We start from the raw sequence: 20,715 nt of genomic DNA, 5'->3' as shown, positions 1-20,715 counted from the left end.
GCCCGGGGACCCCTCACTCCCGTGAGCCAGGCCTGAAGGACCCTCAAAACTGCCTTCTCCAGCATGGGGCCCAGAGTGCCGGGGAGACCCCACGGACTCCAGGGGCCACAGCTTTTGACCCCCAGGCCTCGCCTCTGCCCTCTGGCTCAACTGGAATTAGAGCCAGACACAGAAAGGGAGAGCTAGACAGAGGCCAAGGGATGTTCAGACAGACTATTAAATAAGGAAACTTCTGGTTACTGAGCAGTTCTGTCCTGTGCCAGGCCCCAGCAAGGTGCCCGATGCTGCACTGAATCCTCCACACAGCCCCGCGAACGAGGGGCTCAGCTCCATTCCGTATGTGGGTCACAGGAGGCCCAGAAAGGAGATGTCACGTACTCAAGGCCACGTGGCCATCAGAGATGGAAGCCCGGGTGTAGAATCGTAAGTCCTGGAGACCACCTCCTGGCCTGCCTGTCCGCTCTCAGGGCCACACAGAGTAGACAGACGCAGACTTCTTCAGGGGTAACGACTGAAGGAGAGTTAGCTGTTGAGGATAACAGCAGCTAACACCTTTGGGGCCCTCCTGGCGCGCTAGGCACTGTCCTTCCTGTGCACAGATGGACAGCATCATCTAGTGTTTAGTACCTGAGTCACTGAAGGTCATCACTGAAGGTCATCACAGAGGTCCCATGCAGTATAAACTGTCAGTACTGATAGGGTGTCTCCCAGAGGAGGCCCAAGGCCAGCCAGCCAGCTAGGCTCACGGTTGGGAGAGATGTTTGTCTCGGGTGCTTGTGTTGCTGCCCTCAAGTTGTGAGAGGTCTTTCATAATACAGGCATCAGCCCTGGGTGATGGGCGCATTTTTCAGCGGTCTGTCATTTGATCATTAAATCTGTGATACACTGTGCCGTACCTAAATTTGTTACATACATTTTCTAAGTGATGAGAGACGGCAATTGAGTCAGAATTAGGGTTAGTCAGATGGTAGAGAAGGAGCGTCTGTCTCAGAGACCGAGGTGGAGCCCAGAGGCACTCCCCCATCACAGCCTCAGACCCGCTGAGACCTGGAGGTGCCCAGAGAGGCGCCTGCCCCTCCACTCCTGGTTCTAGGGTTGGGGTGGGCGGAGAGTCTGAGTCAGGGAAGGGAGAGCCCCTCCGAGGGCATCCGGCCCCCACCCCCGTGTCTCCTGTCTGTCCTGGCCAGGCTCTGCTGGCTGCCACCCCACCCCCCATGTCTGACACCTCTTTGCGTCCTGCCCCTCTCCTCATCCCCTCCAACCATCTGCCTCGCTGTCCCTTCTCCCTGCTGCTGCTGTCTCCTTCCTCTGCCTCTCCCCTAGCTCCGTCTTCCTTTTCGGTCTGTCTCTGCAGCTCTCTGTCATCGTCTCCCCATCGCTTCTCGTCTCCCCTCTCTCAGCCCCTTCTCTTCCCCCTCGTTGTGCCCGGGCCTCTGCCTCCTCTTCTCTCCTCTCCCTCCTTGTCATTCCCTCCCTCTCTGTCTCCGCGTCCCCATGCCTTTCTGTCAGAGCCCCCCCACCGCCTCGTCTTCACCCTCATTTTTTCCTACCCCTCTCTCCGCTGTCTCCTGGCCCACCGCCCTTGTCCCATCTCTGCTGGTCTCTCTCCCAGATCCTGGGAAGCCCAGTGGGGGTGTCGGGGTCAGGGCTTCACTGGTGGCCCCTGGGAGCCCAGAATTAGGGGTCACCACCTCGCCCCCACCCAGAAAGGGGGCAGGGAGGCTGCGGCCTGTCTGGCCAGAAGGAAGTGACTGTGCTGTGGCCTGGTCACCCCCACCCCCAAGACCTGCCCGGCTGCTGCCGCCCCCGGGCTGGGGCCAAGTAAACACAGCCGCCGGCAGCCCAAGATATTTATACTGAGGTCCGGGCGTGGGTCCAGTGCCCACCACAGCCCCTGCCCTGCCCTGCCCGCCACGGCCAGCCCCGAGCCAACGTGGCACCAGCCGGCAAGGGGACGCGCCGCAGGCACAGCCTGCACTCAGCATGGAGGCCGCATCACTTGGGATGCCAGCGGCTTCACTAGGGACACAGGATGCCCCCCATCCCTGGAAACACCAGCACAAGTGCAGCCCCACACGTGCAGCTGCTTGTGAACGTGAACACACTCACCCCACTGAAAACTCGAGAGTGATAGAGCAAAATAGAGACCCACACGACTGCTCACACACTGAAGTCATCAGCCCACGCGTGGGGACACAAAATGCAGACACCACCTGCTCACAGACACCCCTAGAGGCTGCGAACACCAGTCCCGGAGATGGACACACTGGGAGGAGGACAGCAAGCATGTGGGAGACACACCCCGTAGACACACAAACATGCTCGGAATACCAGCGACGCACACACTGATCACGAAACGTAACCCAGAAGCTACTCACCCACAGACACAAACACTGGGAACCGCCACACACAGGCAGTGAGAACATCCTGAGTAGGAAACACAATGTACACGCACACACACAGTACCTCCTGGAAACACACTTCTCACAGACCCGTAAACATGCACGGAAAACACCCACACTTCTCATCAAGCTTATGCTAATTGCAAATTTACACCCAGAAAATAAGAGCAAGTGTGCTGAGAAAAAGTCCAGACACATAACACGCCCCAGGGATACAACCAACTCACACGCAGACCAGCCGAGTCACGCGGTGTCCGGACACGGAACCCAGCGTGCACACTGGCTTGTGCAGCAGAAACACAAAACACAGGTGCAGGCACAGCAAATGCAGCAGTCTCACAGCTGAACCCGTGCGGGGACACCGGGTGAAAATCCCCCTTGGTCCGTATCCAACACAGCCGTCAGGCACCCAGCCGTGTGTTAGAGACCCCTATGCTGGACACACAAAATTCACACCACAAAGCTTGCTGGGACACACACACACATTCACATTAGAAACACGAAAGACACCAACGCGCTGGATGTCCAGAGATCTAGGGGGAAGGGGGCTTTCTCTCCCTCCCCCCAGCTCCCCCCTCCCTTTCGCCCTCTCACGCTGACCCCGTCCCAGGTCCCAGGCCTGTCTGAGGGAGGGGGCAGGAAGGCCTGAGCTGGCCTACCCCCGGCCCTGCTTCCTGCCCCTTGGGGGCAGGACGGGAAGCCGAGGCTCCAGCCGGAACCCAGGCTCCCCCCAACGACTTCCCTCGCCGCCCGGCCTGCCTGCAGAGGCGGGGGAGGGGAGCGGGGCGCCCCGAACCCCCGGGCCTGCCCCTGCGGCTGGCTGGGGGCCGGGCCCGGCCTTCCCGCGGGGCCAGGTGCCGGGAGGGGCGGGGCAGGAGCCGCCCCCGCGGCCGGGAAGGTGCTGAGCCCGCGGCTTTCCCCGTCCCCGGCGCCCGGGCGAGTGGGCGGGGTGTGGCCCGAGGGCGTGGCCTGGGCTCGGCGACCGCGGGAGCGCGCGGCCCGGTGTGCGGCCGGGACTTGTCCCGGGCCGAGGCGCGAGCTGGGCGTGTGAGGGCCACGGCCCCGGGGGTGTGTCTGGGTGTGCGGGACTCTCCGTCTGGGACCTGGGGTGTGACAGTGCGTCTAAGTATGACGGGTCGGCTACCGTCCGTAGGGCCGTGTGGGACTCCCCAGGCCTGAGCGTGTGGGGCCAGCCGATGTCAGGCCGAGTGGGCACGACCGCCTGGCGGTCTGCGAGATACTGACGTGTCAGATCTCCGTGTGTGGTATGTGTCTGGGTGGGACTGTGACGTGTCAGGCCCTGTGCGTGCACACGGTGCCTGTTTGTGACCGTGACACCATGGAGGATGTTTGTATAACTGTCGGTGGGTCGGGGCCGGAGTCTCTGTTTCATTTCCTGACGGGGCTCTGATGCTGTGAGGAGTGTGTCTGTGCATGGCACGGCCTCTGCATCTGTGTCCGCAGTGTGGTGGTTGCGCCTAGGATCCTACAGGATGTATTTGTGTGATTCCATCTTGCTGCGTCCCTATGGAAGTCTCTGCTTATGTTGTGTCCCAGCCAAGCTCCGAGGCTGGGCTGTGTGCACGTGATGGGGCGGCTGGTGACAATGGAAGCACATCCTTGGATAGGGAACTCCTCCGGCCCCCACCTCACCCCCAGCCCTCTGTGGCTCCCAGACCTGGGCCAGGAGGAGTGACCACATTTCTACCGCTGGGCTGGGCTGGGCAGGCCCCGGGGCCCACTCATCCAGACCTGGTGCCACTGACCCACCTGCAAAGGAAGCTCAGCACTCACACCATCCTCCCCCAGGGCAGTCACTGAGCAAAGCAGGTCAAGGCCCCGGACCTGGACCTGAAGGGCCGGGGAGAGAGAGGGGGAACTGAAACCAGGGAGGAAGAGGGGAAACTGAGAAGCCAGAGAAAGAGGAAGCGGGAGAGAGTTCATCAGCAAGACCCCAGCAGATGGGAAGAAACACAGCAGAGGGAAACTCACCCCAGCTCAGGGTGCTGTCATTTCTCTCCTGGACAACTGGTCTCCCTGCAGTCACCCTCACACCCGTTCAGTCTACTCTCAACCATCAACCAGAGGGACCCTCTGAGCACTTAAGTCAAATCACATCCCTCTTCTGTTCCAAACCCTGTCATGGTGCCTTCCTCTCTCAGAGTACAAGTTCTCACAGGTCCCCACAGGCCTGATGTGGTCTGGAAGGCAGGACCAGTGCAGAAATTGTGGGCATAAGCCCTCAACTCTAGCTGCCTGGGTTTGAATCCCAGCTGTGCCGTTTGCTAACTATGTGACCATAACAAATAAGTTAACCTCTCTGTGCCTCAGTATTCCCATCTGTGGAGTGGGGAGCAAATGATCTCCAAAGCAGGAGTTGGCAGACATTTTCTGTCAAGGGTCAGATAGTAAATATTTTTGACTTTGCACCGTTTCTACTCAACTCTGCCCCAGTAGCACTAAAACAGCCACAGACAGTACAGTACCAAGTGAGCATGGCTGTGCTCCAATAAAACTTTATTGACAGGGCTTCCCTGGTGGCGCGGTGGTTGAGAGTCCGCCTGCCGATGCAGGGGACACGGGTTCGTGCCCCGGTCCGGGAGGATCCCGCATGCCGTGGAGCGGCTGGGCCCATTAGCCACGGTCGCTGGGCCTGCGTGTCCGGAGCCTGTGCTCCACAACGGGAGAGGCCACAACGGTGCGAGGCCCGCTTACCGCAAAGGAAAAAAAAAAAAAAAACTTTATTTACAGAAACAGGCAGCAAGTCAGAATTTGCCTGCAGGCAATAGTTTGCCAACCCATGCTCTCTTGGGCTGTGGGGAGAATGCCGTGAGCTAGTAGCTCCATACCTGGAGTGGAGAATTGTTATTATTCTCTGGCCTGTGTTACTTTCTGACTCAGATCTTAACACCCTTCCCCTTGCCCCTCCCTTCCAAACGCACTGGCCTCTTTCCTGCCTGTGTAGCTCACCCCAAGTTCATCTTTACTTCCAGGCCTTTGCTTTTGTCTTCCTACCAAGAACACCCTCCCCCACGCTGCCTTCTTGGCTTCCTTCAAGTCCCAAATGCCACCTCATCCAAGAAGCCCTCCCTCCTCCCCAAAGCCATCTCTTACCCATCCTGCTTTCTTGTTTTCGCACAACTTTACTATGTCTGTCTCCTCCCCAGAAAGTAGGTTCCTGGTAGGCAGGAACTATTCCCTTAACCTCTCTGGGCTTCCATTTCCTTACATTTAAAGTGGGTGTTATCAGAGTCTATCTCAGAGCTTTGTTATGGTGGTTAAATGAGTTAATTAACATAAGGGTCCAAGGTGCTCAATAAGTAAATCTAACCCTTGTTCACCAGGAGTAAGAAACATAACAAGCGCTAAGAAGTGTTTGTGTGAGGAGGGGCAAATGAATGATGGGCAGAGACAGGAGGAGGCAGATGTAAGTGTAAATGTAAGGAGATGCGGGGGGGCATTGGGGGGGGAGGTCGGGGAACGTCGGAAGAGAAACCCTAGTTAGGCACCCAACGACACAGAGACCCAGTCCTCTCTCCACCTTTAATGGACCCCAGGTGGGCTTGGGCGCGGTGTCCTTAAATAGAACCCTGATGAGGCGGGCGGGGGGCGGGGCCGGGCCTGCCGGGGTGGGCGGGACCTGTCGGGAGGGGCGGGGCCTCAGCTGCACTTGCAGGAGCGCACGATCATGTTGGACAGCTGCTCCACCTTGGGCTTGCGGCCCACGTAGTACACGATGGGCAGCGGCTCCAGCGCCTGCGGCACGCAGCACGGCGCCGCCGACGCGCCCGGGTTGTGCTGGTTGTACAGGGCCAGGACCTGCGGGGCGGGTGGGCGGGGTCAGGGTCGGGGGTCATGGGGAGGGTACCCCCACCCCGCCAGCCTCTCCCCATCTCCCTCTGTCTTATCTCATTCCGTTTCTTTCTGTTTCTCTGCCTCTCCCCAGTTTCCACTCTTGGCTTGTGTCTCATTGTCTTTCTCCTTCCATCTTCCTAATTCTCTATCCTCCTGCCTTTTTCTCTCTCATTGCGTCCCTCCGTTTCTCTCTTTCTCCTTCCATCTCCCCACCTCTTCCCAAGCCCAAGTTATGCATCTCCATGGGTCTCCCCGTATCTCTGTCTCCCTCTGCCTCGCGTCTTTAACTGCTCAGACCCTGCCTCTAGTTTCTCTCCCATCCCTTTGCCACCTCCCCGCCAATCTCCCTGTCTCCTCTCTTTCTGACTACTATCTCGCCAGTTCATCTGGTTTTACCTCTTTTTCTCCCTCTCCTCCCTCGGTTCCTGCTACCCTCATCCCACCCCCAGCCAGGGCTCCAGACGCACCTTGCTGTACTGCGTGTCCAGGCTCCAGATGTAGGGGCAGGGCCCCAGGCAGAAATTGGCGTGGTAGCCCTTGGGTTCGTGAATCCACTTCCAGCCCAGGTCCTTGCGGAAGTCAATGTAGAGCTGCCGAACGCAGCAGTTCTTTTCCGTAGAGCTGCAGGCCGGAGGGAGGGAGGAACCCGAGTCAGGAGAGCAGAGGGATGCCCCCCCTCCCCCGGCTGTGCATGTGTTTCACCCTGGTTGCCCGCCAGCACGGTCTCCATCTTGGTCTCCCTTGCAACCCCTGTGATGCTAACAGCATTAACAGTAATAGTACTGATCATCACTAACACTGATAAAGCACTTCCTCTGGTCCAGCACTGCGCTAAGGGCATCCTCATAAACATTATCTCAGGCAATGCTCAAGCCTGTAAGAAGCCAAATGAACGTCCAGAGGGGGCTACACCAACCACAGCACATCCACACACTGGAACATAAAAAACACAATGCAGCTCCACGTGTACCGATATGTTCTACGTGTGCAACAAATGTTCACTGAGCTACTACCATGTGCTGGGCTGTGGTCTACTGGGGACGCAGTACAAACAAAACAGACAGAAATCCCTGCCTTATGGGGCCACATACTAGAGACTGTCTGTCGCTCTGCTCTGAACAAGGCAAATGCCCAAGCCCTCGTCATGGACCACAAGGCGCTACCAGATCTGGCTGATCTCAACTCCCTCCCCACTCCCACTCTCCTTCGGCCACATTACCATCCTCGCCGTTCCTGAGTCCCAGCTCAGGACATTTGCACGTGCTGTTCCCTCTGCCTGGCTTGCTGTTCCCACAGATACCCACTCTGGCTCTGTTTCTTCACTCCGTTTGTATGTACGCTCAAATATCCCTCACTCAGGGACCCTTAACTCCTAGAACACTGCCTGGCATGCAGTAGGTGCTCAATAAGTATCAGTCAAACAAATGAATGTCGTCACCTCAGAGTCCTTCCTGGACCATCCTACCCAAAATACCAATCCAAATGTTTGTTAATTCCATACAGTGTATTAACCGCATTCAGTTATGTGAGAAAACATGAAAATGACTGCAGCTGAAATGGGGCAAATCTTAATACTTGTTGATGCTGGATGAGAGTTCACGGGGGTTCCTTGTACCATCCTGGTTGCTTATGAATACATTTAAAGTTTCCCCTAATAAAAAAAATTTCAATCAGAAGAGGAAAAATAAATCATCACAATGACTTCTTTCTTTCCCCTTCCTCAGATTTGTTTTCCTTCTTGCCACCTACTCTTTTATTAGATACTGATTTATTTATCTGTTCGTTTGCTGTCTTCCTCTGAGGACAGGACTTTTTGTCTATTTTGTCCCTAAATGTGTCCCTGCAACACTGCCTGGCATATAGCAGGTGCTTAGCAAGTACTGGCTGTATAAAATAATTGATCAATATGTTAGGTCTTTTAAAAGCACATTGGAGGCACTTCCCTGGTGGTCCAGTGGTTAAGAATCCTCCTCCCAATGCAGGGGACGTGGGTCCGATCCCTGGTCGGGGAAATAAGATCCCACATCCTGCGGGGCAACTAAGCCTGCACGCCGCAACTACTGAGGCCACACACTCTAGAGCCTACTGAGGCGCCACAACTAGAGAGAAGACAGCCCACGCACCACAACGAAGAGCCCGCTCACCGCAACAAAGAGCCCGTGTGCCGCAACTAAAATCCAATGCAGCTAAAAAAAATAAATACTTTTTAAAAAACAAAACAAAATAAAAAATAAAAGCACATTGGAGAGCGGTGGTATGTAAGACTCTACTGCCCTGGACTCATGATCTCTGTCCCAGGCTCGGATGCAAAAGTCAGTCCTCCCCAGTCTGCGGCCCTGGCTCCTTCATGTCTGGAAGGAAATGGGGCATTTTCTGTGCTGGCCCCTGGGGCCATGGTTGAGATGGGCTGGGAACTTAACTAAAAAGCTTGACTCATGGGCAGCTGAGAACACTTTAAATTCCGTGTTCATAACATATGAAAGAAACACTATGCAAAGTTACAGCTACAGTATGATCCAAATTCTGTTTTGAATAGAAGGACTGGAGGGCAATATATTAAAATGTTGACAGTGACATTTCATATGTGGCAATGTGATGGGGGATATCGTTCTGTGTTTTCCAAATTCTCGATAGTGGGTATGTGTTACTTTTAGAATCAGAAAATAAAATTTAAAGAAAGAAAATGCAGTACCCCCCCCCCCAAAAAAAAGACTATACCATTTGGACAAAATAAAAAACATATACATGGTTATGTGTAAGTGTCTCATACAGAGACTCTCTGGGAGGAGACAGAAATACAATAAAAGCCTCCTCATAGAGGGGCTGGGGGCCGGAGCTGGAGGGTCTCTGAGTATCCTTTCTGGGTTTGATCCAAGTGCATGCATTTTCCTACTCAAGAATCAATAGAGGAAAAAAAAAAAATCAATAGCGGGAATTCCCTGGCGGTCCACTGGTTAAGACTCCATGATTCCACTGCAGGGGGCACGGGTTCGATCCCTGGTCAGGGAACTAAGATTCCGCATGTGTGTGGTGCGGCCAAAAAAAAATATCAATAGAGAATTCCCTACAAGGCAGGTCTTATTATTATTCCCATTTGCAGGATGAAGAAATTGAGCCTCAGAGAAAGGGGGATGTTGTCTGTTCACTTGTAGCCTACACGTGGTGGAGTTTGGGGCCAGGTTCACAGCTAACTCTGTGCGGCCCTGGAGTCTGTGGCCTCATCTGCCCAGGGCAACCATGTCAGCTTAAGCAGAGGGGGAAGAGGCAATGTGACAGGATCACCCAGGGCAAGGCAGGCCTCTCCCAAGAGCCACAGGACGTTGAGAAGGAAGTTAGGAAACTTAGATTCCTGTGAGTTCAGCCTGGCGCCTCCCCAGTCTGGCTGGGCCGCAGTTCCCTCATCTGTACAAAGATGCAAGGGATGTTGGATCAAATAAGATGTTGTTAAGGGCCCAGGAGGCGTCAGGAAATCCATGGATGGGCTGAGGGAGGGGCCTGAGCCCCCCAAACCATATGCACCTACGTGTGTATGTATAGGCATATTCTGGGGAAAAAAGGTTCCTGGCTTTCGACTTCTCAAGGGGTTCCCGGACTCACAAAAGGGGAAGAACCACTGTCCAGAATAATCTTTCATTTCTGGTCCAACTGTGCCAGGGTGCTGAGGTCCTAAGACTTGAAGTGTGTGATTCTATTATCCAACTCAACTGTTCTCCCTGTAGGGTCCCTGGAGCAGCAGCACCGCCTGGGAAATTGTGGGAAATGCAAATTCTCAGGCCCCACCCCAGACCCACTGAATCAGAAACTGGGGGTGGGGATGGGTGAGAGACAGCAGGCCACATTTAACAAGTCCTCCAGGTGACCCTGAGGTGCATGCCTGGGGCCTGCTGCTTTCCAGGTCCTGTGATACACGCAGCCCAGGCCCTTGCAACTCTGCCCTCCAGTCTACCAGGACCCAACAGGGCCTGACGAGTAAAAGAAACCCACTTGGGGGACTTGCCTGGCAGTCCAGTGGTTAAGACTCTGCACTTCCACTGCAGGGGGCAACAGTTTGATCCCCAGTCAGGGAACAACTCAGATCCCACATGCTGCGTGGCTCGGGTCAAAAAAGAAGAAAAAAAAAAAAAAAAAAAAAGAGCCAAATATGGTCTATACGCGGCAATTATTTGATACGTATTTTAATATTCTATTTTAAAGTCTACAGAACCATCTCTCTGTTTCCCCACTTTGTATTGTATTTGTTGAAGAAACTGGGTCAGGTTTCCCACGATCTAGATGTTGCTGACTGCACGACCATGGTGTTGTCTAACATGTTTCCCTGTTCTCATATTTCTGGAAAATTGGATCTACCACACTGATCAGCTTCAGGTTTGATTTTCTGGGAAGACTTCCTGAGTGACGTTGTGTCCCTCATGTGGCTGGCACTCTCTCACTGTAATAGTATAAGCTGCTGGCACTCAAGACCTCAATCCATTCATTCATCCACAGGATTGCTGGGCAGAGGGTGGGATCTGGTGGTGAAGGAGTTTGGGAGCAGAGCTGACTTTCCAGCAGGAGAACTGCATGTAACAAAGCCCAAAGGCACCATCAAAATATCAAGCAGGGGAGGGCCAAGGTCACATTATCACTCTACCCTCGGCAACATTCTAACTCTGAACTTCAACATTCTAGGACTACAGCTTTTCAGTTTTCTTAGACTGCAATACACCAGCCTCTCAAGATTCTAACACACCAACAGCTTTCCAGCTTTCTAGGATTCCCACATTCCAGCTCTCCAAGATCTTGGCATTCTTGAATTCCAATATTTCAAAACTGCATTCCAGGGCTTCCCCGGTGGCGCAGTGGTTGGGAGTCCGCCTGCCGATGCAGGGGACGCGGGTTCGTGCCCCGGTCCGGGAAGATCCCGCATGCCGCGGAGCGGCTGGGCCCGTGAGCCATGGCCGCTGAGCCTGTGCCAACGGAGCCTGTGTTCCGCAACGGGAGAGGCCACAACAGTGAGAGGCCGGCGTACGGCAAAACAAACAAACAAACAAACAAAAAAACCTGCATTCCAACATTCCACAATTCTGAGCCTGTCACTCAAGAGGTCCAAGCTGCCACTTTCTAAGATCACAGCCTTCCAAGATTCTCACAAGATTCCAGCCCTGAGTCCCAACATTCTAGGTTACCGAGACTCTGGCTTTCTCCAACTCCAACATTTGTGGATGCAAATATTTTAACACAGGATTCCACTATTCTGGGCCCAATAGTCAAGGACTCCAATCTGCCGATACGGGAGACTCTAGTCTGTCAACAGTATAGGAATCCAACATGGGCAATCTTCCAGTTCTGAATTCCCAAGTTCTAGGATCCCAACGTCCCTTGAGTCCAACATTCTCAGATTTCAGTAATGAATACCGATTCTCACATCCTAGAATCCCCACATGCTCGAACCCCAACCTGCCAGCAGGACGGGAATCTAACGTGGCGACCTTCCAATATTGAATTCTCACATTCTCAGTGTTCAACATTCTAATAGTCTCTGATTGCAACCCACCAGCAAGAGAGCCACCTGATCTCAGCATTCGAGGACTCCCAGTTCCCACATCCCAGCATCCTAGGCCTCACACCTCATCCCCTGAACGCTCCAGGCTGAAGGAGATGCCAGCCCAAGCATAGCACCAGCCAGGTGCCCAATTTGCGGTGCCTGCACAGCAGACGGCAAGGAGGCCCCCAGCCCAGAAGGCGTCAGGGAAAGGCTGCAAGGTTCACCTGAAGCAGTAGTTGGTGTCCAGGGCTCGGCGGTGCCGGGGGCTGTGCAGGTGCTGGGCCCTCTCCAGCGGGGTGGCCATGAGGAGCAGGAAGGGCCGGTTCATGCCATGAATGGTGGCGAGGTCACCCCGGCGGCCGGAACTGAACCCTGCTTTGGTTTGGGAGTCAGGAGGTAGGGAGGGTCGGGAAGACATACACACACTCTCAGATGGATGAATGGGAGATGGTCAAGGGGAAGAAACACACACACACACACACACACACACACACATCACTGGTGGGCATGGGGCCGGGCCGGGGAGGTGGGCCTCACCGTTAATGTCCACTTGGAGTGTGTTATCTTTGCTGTCACAGGAACAGTGGGCACTGAGGCGAAAGCCCTCTATTTCCTCTGTGGGAGTGGAGAGAGGGAAGCCAGTGTGAGGGGGCGGCTCACCCAGCCCCTGGGGGAGGAGAAAGGAAGTAGCAAACCCCCGGAGTGGGGGGTGGGGGGACCTCCTTCCTGCCCCTTCCCCTGCCTGGCCTCTCACTGCACCCTCGTGCTCCAGTCCTTTGCCTTGCAGCCTCCTCCTCCTCCAGGTCTCAGCTCAAAGGCCACCTCCTCCTGGAAGCCCTCCAGGACACAGCCCCTCCCCCACTATGACAGCACTTCATTTTCTCCATAGCACTTACCCTGACGTTTGTATCTGGCTATTTATTCCCCTCTTTGTTCTCAGTGGCAAAGCAGGATACGTGGGGGCAGGGATCCTTGTTTTCTTGTTCCCCACTGGGCCTGGCCCACAGTCGTAAAAACAAACATCTCCTGAGTTCGCACTGGGTGCCAGACCCTGTTCTAAACACTTTTTGTGCGTTATTTCCTTTAATCCTCACCAAAGCTCCCCATTTTACAGATGAAGAAGCCAAGGCCCACGGAGAGGGGGTGACTTGCCCAAAGTGGGAAAAGGCAGGGCTGGGATGCAAGTGCCTGGGCTCTTGTCCCAGGGCCGGTGTGGAAGAAAGTTTTCTTGAATGAATGAGTGAATGCCTTTCTAAGCTCCCACTATGTGTTGGACCCTGTGCTGGGGGCTCTGGACTCAGCAATCAGCCCAGGACACTTGTCCCAGCGCTCATCTGCTCCCTAACCCCCATCTTTTCCTCTAGCCAAACCATCACTTATCTCATGAGTCTCAACACCATCATCCTCATCCAGGAAGCCCTCCTGGACCCCTCCAGATGGGTTTGGATGCCCACTCTCGGCTCCCACAGCACTTATGGCCTCCCCCATCCCGGCCCTGGTCATTGTGGCCATCACAATGGGAGTCAGGCGGGCTCCCTGCTAGGGCTTTAGCAAGATTTCCTAGGTGTCTAGAAGTGACTGTGGGCCCCACGAGGGCAGGCCTAGAAGTTGTCATGGTTACCACTGTGTCCCCTACACCACCCGCACAGGGCCAGGCACATAGCAGGAGCCTACTGAGTGAAGGAATGAATGAGAGGGAGACTAGGAAGGGAGATGTGGGTACTGTGGACTCAGATGGGACAGGACAGACAGTCCTATTCTGGACAGATCAGGTGTGTCAGGCTCTCCCTGGACTTGAGGGCTCTGCACAGCCTATCACTCCGCCTTGAACACTCTTGCCCCTCCGTCTTTCCCAGGCTGGCTCCACTGATCCCTCAGACAACTGCTCTAATGTCCCCTCTTCCAGGAAGCCCTCCCTGATTTCCCAGGCTGGGTCAGGCACCGCCTCTGGGCTCCCCCTCCCAACCCTGCCCACTCTGGGACATTATTACCTGGTTTTCAGGTCTTTCCCCCAAATCCCTTAACCCGAGCAATGGATGATAAGCTTCATGAGGGCAAGTATGGTGCTGTTTTGGTTACTGTTGTGTCCCCAGCATCACCCAGCACAGGGCAGGTGCTCAGGAAATGGATTTACCATTAATCACTCAGGTTTGAGTGCCTGGAAGGAGGCCCAGGTCTGGGCTCTTTGGCACCAACACGGGGTGGGCGGTGCTAGGCAGGGGAGCCCCAGGACAAACAATGGGGTCAACCCCATTACAAAACAGGGGTTGGGGGGGACTTCCCTGGTGGTCCAATGGTTAACAGTCCACGCTTCCACTGCAGGTTCGACCCCTGGTCGGGGAGCTAAGATCCCACATGCCACGCAGTGCGGCCAGAAAACACAAAAAAAATAGGGGTGGGGCAGACAAGCAGTCCTCACCTCCGTGGGTCAGCCACTGCCGCACAACTCCAGTGACGTCAAAGGACAGCCACTCCGGCGAGTCGCTGGGGGCCAGTAGCCGGTTGCTGAGGTAGCGCCAGGAATCATTGCTGTATTTCTGGGGGATAATGAATTGGGGGGAGAGACAGTGGGTAGATGCTGCCACACACCCCTCATGTACACTGCACCCCTGAATCCATCTCCTCCCCGAAAAGGGCTTCCACACAGTCCTGCAGACTGTCCCCTCCCAGACACCCAAACCGAGGGGCCCACAGGAGCCACCCACCCCACAGCAGCCCAGAGGGGAGAGAGAACCCCAGGCTGGGGGGGTCAAGGCACCTGGGCAGCTCATCCTCTATGCCTGACCCCGGCGTGGCCATGGAAAATTCCTCTCCCCTTTTGTCCTTGGTTTCCTAACTGATGAAATGCCAGGCGGCCCCTTTCAGCTTGGACAGCCCACGATGCCACAATTCTCCTACTGACATCGCAGGGGTCACTGACTATAGACAGTTCTGCAAATTTGGCCCCCCAAATTCTGAGAGTCTATCACGTTCCTTCTTTTTTGAAAAAAATGTATTTATTTTTTATTTATTTATTTTTGGCTGCTTTGGGTCTTCGTTGCTACGCGCGGGCTTTCTCTAGTTGCGGCGAGCGGGGGCTACTCTACGTTGCGGTGCGCGGGCTTCTCATTGCGGTGGCCTCTCCTGTTGCGGAGCACGGGCTCTAGGCGCACGGGCTTCAGTAGTTGTGGCACATGGGCTCAGTAGTTGTGGCTCGCGGGCTCCAGAGTGCAGGCTCAGTAGTTGTGGCACATGGGCTTAGTTGCTCTGTGGCATGTGGGATCTTCCCGGACCAGGGCTCGAACCCGTGTCCCCTGCGTTGGCAGGCAGATTCTTAACCACTGCGCCACCAGGGAAGTCCCGAGTTATCACTTTCTAGAAGTTATGTTAGAAGTCATTCCGTAACGCCAGTGCTCAGTGGCACCCCAAGAATTACACATTCAATGAGCCTGAGACATTCCAGAGGACTCATGTTCTACAAACCCACGAGTCTGACATGCCACAAACCTAGACCTTGCAGACGCCTGACATCCATGTGGAATGATCCCCTGGGAGCTGGCAGGATAAAAGCCAATTCTCTAGACTCCAAGAAGTTAACATCAGACAAAGTTCCCTTGTTTTGGTTTTTTTTTTTGTTGCTGTATGCGGGCCTCTCACTGCTGTGGCCTGTCCCGCTGTGGAGCACAGGCTCCGGATGCGCAGGCCCAGCGGCCATGGCTCACGGGCCCAGCCGCTCCGCAGCACACGGGATCCCCCCGGACCGGGGCACGAACCCGTGTTCCCCGCATCGGCAGGCAGACTCTCAACCACTGCGCCACCAGGGAAGCCCAAAGTTCCCTTGTTGTAAGAGTCTAACACCTACTACTGAATCTAACGTTCCACATGACAAGGATTCTGGGTCACATAACCTTCAAGAGAATCCAGAACTTCTTGAGGCTCCAATCTTCCTGGAGACTCTTCTAGAAAAGAGTTAACCAAGAGAACTTTCTGTGATGATGGAAAAGTTCTTTATCTGTGGTGTCCAAAATAGCGGCTGCTAACCCCATGTGACTACAGGCCACTTGAACTATGGTCAGTGAGACTGAGGAACTGAATTTTTTCTTTTATTTAATTTTGATCAACTTAAATGGCCATATGTGGCTAGTGGCTACTGTGTGGGGACAGAGCACTTTGAAAGTCTGCAACCTTTACAGAGATTCAAACTTTCAAAAGTCCTGAGTTCTGGGCTTCCCTGGTGGCGCAGTGGTTGAGAGTCCGCCTGCCAATGCAGGGGACGCGGGTTCGTGCCCCGGTCCGGGAAGATCCCACATGCCGCGGAGCGGCTGGGCCCGTGAGCCATGGCCGCTGAGCCTGCGCGTCCGGAACCTGTGCTCCGCAACGGGAGAGGCCACAGCAGTGAGAGGCCCGCGTAACGCAAAAAAAAAAAAAAAGTCCTGAGTTCTTAGAATCCAACTCCTAAGATTCCGGCCTTTTAAACGTTTAACCTTCTAGGGCTCTAGGAGTCTGAAAGCTTCAGAGTCCTGTGAGTCCACAGTCTGTGCCTTCAGGATCCGTCACTGTGGACCCTGAAGCCACCAGCCTTCCAGCCGCCCCAGCCCAGGCCACCTCTGGGGCCCTCGCCCCCACCTGGTACAGCTCCACGTGCTGCTCCACTTTTAACTTGAGCCTCAGCAGGCGCAGCTCTGCCCGAGAGAGCAACACAGGTTCGGGCACCGCTTCCCGGAGCTCCGACGTGTTGAAGAGCATATACATGCTGTGTGGGCTACGCTTGATTTTCCCATAGATTTCTAGGCAGAAGGAGCCGAGAGGGGGGATGTCAGGGTTTGACAGGGGCAGGGGAGCTGGCGCACCCCAAGTCAAAGAGCCCTGGGTTGGAGTCTAACCCTGACACATTTTAGCTGTGTGACCTTAGGTGACTGGCTTCTCCTCTCTGGGTTTGTTTCCACCTCTTTAAACGGGATCTTATCCACCCTTCCCTCCCATCAACTGGGAAGTGCCCCCTCAGTACAAAGCTGGCACCGGGCTGGGCACTGCTCTACCTGCTTAGGCCTCCCCAGCACTTGGAGCCTCAAACGCAAGTTATGTCACAGCACAGGGATCAAGGGCATTTGAATCGGACTGTGCCTCTACTGCCTTCTTTCTTGGGCAAGTCACAAGCCCTCTCGGAGCCTCAGTTTCCTATTCTTTGGGGAAAGATCAACCTGACATCAAGTCCTCTGCCTCCCAACCCAGGCTCTCCTAACTGAAGCGCGGGAACTTTGGGCAAGTGAATTCCTCTCTGTGTGCCAGATTCTCACCTGTAAGACAAGGACTGATTACAGGTCGCTAGTGTGAAATAAGCGAGATGATGCAGATAAAGTATGTCGCACAGAGTCTGCATACAATGCTTACTCTAATGTGTGTGTTCACCAACCCCATGAGGAAGATACTACTAGTATACCCGTTTTATAGATGGGAAAACTGAGGCAAAGAGATGAAACAATTTGCCCCAAGATCACGCAGCCAGGAAGCTGCAGAGTGGGGATTCAAACTCAGCCAGTCTGATTCCAGAGACTGTGCTCTTAAGCCCTAGGTTATGCTGCCTCCCTGCTAATGAGACATTACTCTTGTTGTATTATTATTGTTTCCTTCCCCAGCTGGTTAGAAAAGACAAAGTTCATTCTAGGTAAGAATGGCTGCGGGGGCGGGGGAAGGGGAACAGAGAAAATTAGGAAGTTTTCTAGTCTAGGAAAAGGTGGGGGTTGGGAAAGAGCGGGGCAAGCCATGAACTCCTGGATCAACTGGGACAGCTGCTTTAGGCCTCTGCAGTGGGGGCATGGAAATGGTGGAGACATCCGATGAGAAAGGACAGAGGAAGCCCCTTCTGTGGGTCTCCTTCCCCTACTCCTCCCCTCTCTAGCCGGGCCAGCCCCTGCCCCGCACAAAAAAAAAAAGCCCTATCTTGGCCCAGGAGTTACTCAGCAGACCCCAAAGGAAGGGTAGAGCCCAGGCCTGGGAGACAGATAGGGAAGAAGAGAGATAGAAGGGGCAGGAACAGTCAGAGGGAGAGATGGAGAGTAGGGTATGGAGGAGAAAAAGCGAGAGAGAGGGAAGAGATGGAGAGACAGAAACTGGGAGACCCAGACTGGGACAGAGAGAGTAACGGTGATGCGGGAGAGATGGAAAGGCAGAGATGGGAGACAGACACACGGGGAAGAGAGACACAGGGTTTGGGAGCGAGATGGAGGCAGAAGAGGAATGAAGAGAGATTGAAGGTATCAGTGTTGGAAAAATCTCTACAACCAAGCCCCGAGTTATCACTTTCTAGAAGTTATGTATGAAGCTACGACGGAAAAGGTGAGACGGAGATGTGGGAGGGTAGGGGTGTCATTCGGCTGAAGCGACAACTGGGTACACAAATGGGCCAGAGACCCACAAGTCTAATGCCCAAGAGGGAAAGTGAAAGCAGGGGGGTCGCCCCCAAGCCTCTGGGCCACGCGGGACGCCTGGGTCTCCGCGGGCGCCGATGGGGCGGGCCCAGCGGTAGTGCCGCCCTGAGCTGGGGGTGAAGGGGGCGGGAGGCGCCGCTGCCACCGCGAGGGCGGGGACCGGACCTGCCTCGTCTCGCCCCAGGCTCCGCGCGCGATCCCCGCCCCCCGAGGCACGGGAAGGAAAGGAAGGGAGGGAGGGCTAGGCGGCCGGACGCTGGGGTTTCCCCAGCCTCCTAGAGAGGAACTAGGAGTTTGGGGTCCAGGCTCTCAGCATTCAGCTCTGCTGGGGTTCTCCTGTCCCCTTCCGGAAGCGCAGGCTCCTCCCCCCGCGCGTGGCACACACGTGGGGCTTCCTCACCCCTACCAGCTCGGTTTTCTCACCCGGGTATTGTAGAGTCGCACCCACCCACCTCTCCCTCTACGGCTCGACTCCTCACTCAGCCCTCTCCCTTCCATCCCGCGGCGTGGCGGAGGCTCGCTGCTCCCAGCATGGCACCGTCCATCTCTCCTCTGCCCGCTCCCAGGTCCACCTTTCCCACGCTTGTCTCTCCGCTCTGTATACCCCTTCCCACGACCCAGTATTCTAGGTTTCCTGGGGGCTCGCTTCCTCCGCTGGGCTTCCTCCTCTCACGTCCGTCTGCGAAATAGAGCACCTCCCGGCGCATCCCTGGCATCCCCCTGGGGTCTGGTCTCCGCTTCTCTCCCGCCAGTTTCCCCCACCCTACGACCTCGCGCCCCCTTTTGACCTCGCATTGATCACCCCCTCCCCGCCTCTCTCTCTAAGCCCTTCCCCAATCCCGCGTGTTCTTCGCACCGTGTGCAAATGCGTCCACTCTCCACTTTCTGGAACCTCTGGGGTTCGCTTCACCTAGTTTTTCTGTCCTTCTTGAATCTTCCTGCCTCATGACCCCTGAGCTCTGGGTCAGCTTTCCCCACTACCTCTCCTCTCCCCAATGCCGGGGTCCTCGCTTCTCCCAAAGCGAGCTCCCTCTCTGCGGGCCCCACCCACGACCCCTGCACTCTAGTGCACCCTGCAAGGGGAAGTCTTTTTCTACACTCCCACCCCGTAACTGCTTCGCTTCTCTCCCTCTTAGGGACTCCCCCCGCCCACGATCTCGCATGTTCCTGTAGCCCTCCAAAAGCGGTCCACTCCGCTCACTATCTCCTCTTCAAGACCAGATACCTGGGGGGTAGGGAGCTCAGCCCTATCCTCTTTGAGACTCCCCCTCCCAAGTTCCCGGCGCCCCCGGGGGTCCTCTTCCCCCAGCCAGTTTCCTCTACCGGTAATTTCCTCCCCGTGACCCCTGCACTCCGGCGCCCCCTGTCCCCTGCCCCTCCGAGCTCACCGTTGCTGTTTTCCACCATTAGCACGCGGGTGACCTCCTTGGCGTAGTAGTCCGCCTCTGGCTCAGGCTCAGGTTCGGCACTTTCCCCGGCCACCCGGTCACGGGTACTGTTGTAAAGGGCCAGTACGGCCTCGGGCAGCGGACCGGGCGGCACCTCCCCCTGGCTCGGGGGGCTGGCGAGCCGAAGCTTGGACAGAATCTGGCCGCGGATGGCCTCGATGCGCTTTCGCTTCACCAGCTCCATGTCGATGGTCTTGCAGGTGGACAGTCCGGCGGCCGGCCGGCCAGGCGGCAGCACTAGTAGCCACAGCAGCGGCAGCAGCAGCGGCAGCAGCCGCAGCCCCGAGGGCGGCATGGGGGAGGCGGCGCCCCCGGCACAGCCGAGAGCGCGAGCCGGGCTGGGGTGGGAAGAGGGAGGCCCAGCCCCTACAGGGGCTGGGGGGGGGGGGGTCTCCCGAGGAAAGGTAGGAGGGTCTGGGGAGGGAGGGAGTTGAGGCCCTCAGGGAGGACGGAGCGGAGCTGGAGGGGCGGCTCTGATGGGTGTGTTCTCGGTATCCCACGGCAAAAACCGAGATGAGCGAGATCTAGTACCAAAGGTGGGTGGTCTTGAATAGGAAAGCTGAGGCAGGTCTGAGATTAATCCCGTCTCCTGGATCCCGGAGGAGAAGGGTCCTTGGATGCGCGGGGGCTCAAGAGAGAGGCTAGGAGTTGGGGGCCGTGCGGAAGGGTGCGACCGATGTCTGGGGTCGAGTCCTCGCGGGAGTCGGGTATGAGGCTCCTGAGGGCTGGTCCGGAATGGGGGCGCCCGGGGAACGGCGTGTGGGGGGAAGGAAGGGAGCAAGCGTCCGAGGTGGTGCAGGGCGGAGGTGCGGTCTGGGGTCCCCCAGTCCTGCCTCGCGGAGCAGCGCTGCGCGAAGGTCCCCGCGCCTTTGGCTCCCAGCGGCAGCGGAAAAGTCTCAAAACTTTTTTCCTCTTCTCCCAACCAGCTCGTCCCTCCTCCCGCTCCTCCTCCCCCTCCTCCCCGCAGTGGCGGCGGCGGCGGCGGCGGGGGCGGCGGCGGCGGCTCGTCTCAGACTCTGGGGCCTTGGGCTGCTCCTCGGCGGCTCCTTCCTCCGTTCCCGGCTGAGGCCGGCCCCGCG

General features: G+C 56.1%; 1 protein-coding gene across 2 annotated transcripts; it reads right to left on the bottom strand.

The window, feature by feature from the left end:
* Positions 1-5,931: 5,931 nt before the first annotated feature.
* TGFB1 (transforming growth factor beta 1) lies at positions 5,932-20,379 on the bottom strand. Of its 2 annotated transcripts, none has more exons than XM_065899502.1 (7): positions 19,577-20,379; positions 16,387-16,547; positions 14,201-14,318; positions 12,319-12,396; positions 12,006-12,156; positions 6,725-6,878; positions 5,932-6,221 (listed from the first exon to the last, which is right to left on the bottom strand). In XM_065899502.1, exons 1-7 carry the CDS (start codon positions 19,929-19,931, stop codon positions 6,063-6,065), a joined length of 1,176 nt encoding a protein of 391 aa, XP_065755574.1. In that variant the 5' UTR covers positions 19,932-20,379; the 3' UTR covers positions 5,932-6,062. The 2 variants fall into 2 exon arrangements, with proteins under 2 accessions (XP_065755574.1, XP_065755575.1); XM_065899503.1 differs by having other exon boundaries at positions 12,006-12,153; positions 19,577-20,342.
* Positions 20,380-20,715: the final 336 nt, after the last annotated feature.

The sequence above is a fragment of the Phocoena phocoena genome, chromosome 20, assembly GCF_963924675.1.
Source record: "Phocoena phocoena chromosome 20, mPhoPho1.1, whole genome shotgun sequence".
NCBI classification, from domain to species: domain Eukaryota; kingdom Metazoa; phylum Chordata; class Mammalia; order Artiodactyla; family Phocoenidae; genus Phocoena; species Phocoena phocoena.
Note: the sequence above shows the minus strand (reverse complement) of the source record. Positions and strands in the feature narration are given on the sequence as shown.

Bases quoted from the DNA above. Each gene is read 5' to 3' on its own strand.
- TGFB1 (XM_065899502.1), bottom strand. From the start codon at position 19,931: ATGCCGCCCTCGGGGCTGCGGCTGCTGCCGCTGCTGCTGCCGCTGCTG. The intron at 12,397-14,200 runs GTGAGGACTGCT...CCACTCCCACAG, and splicing joins GCAGTGGCTGACCCACGGAG to AGGAAATAGAGGGCTTTCGC. The intron at 12,157-12,318 runs GTGAGGCCCACC...CCCAAACCAAAG, and splicing joins ACTCCAAGTGGACATTAACG to CAGGGTTCAGTTCCGGCCGC.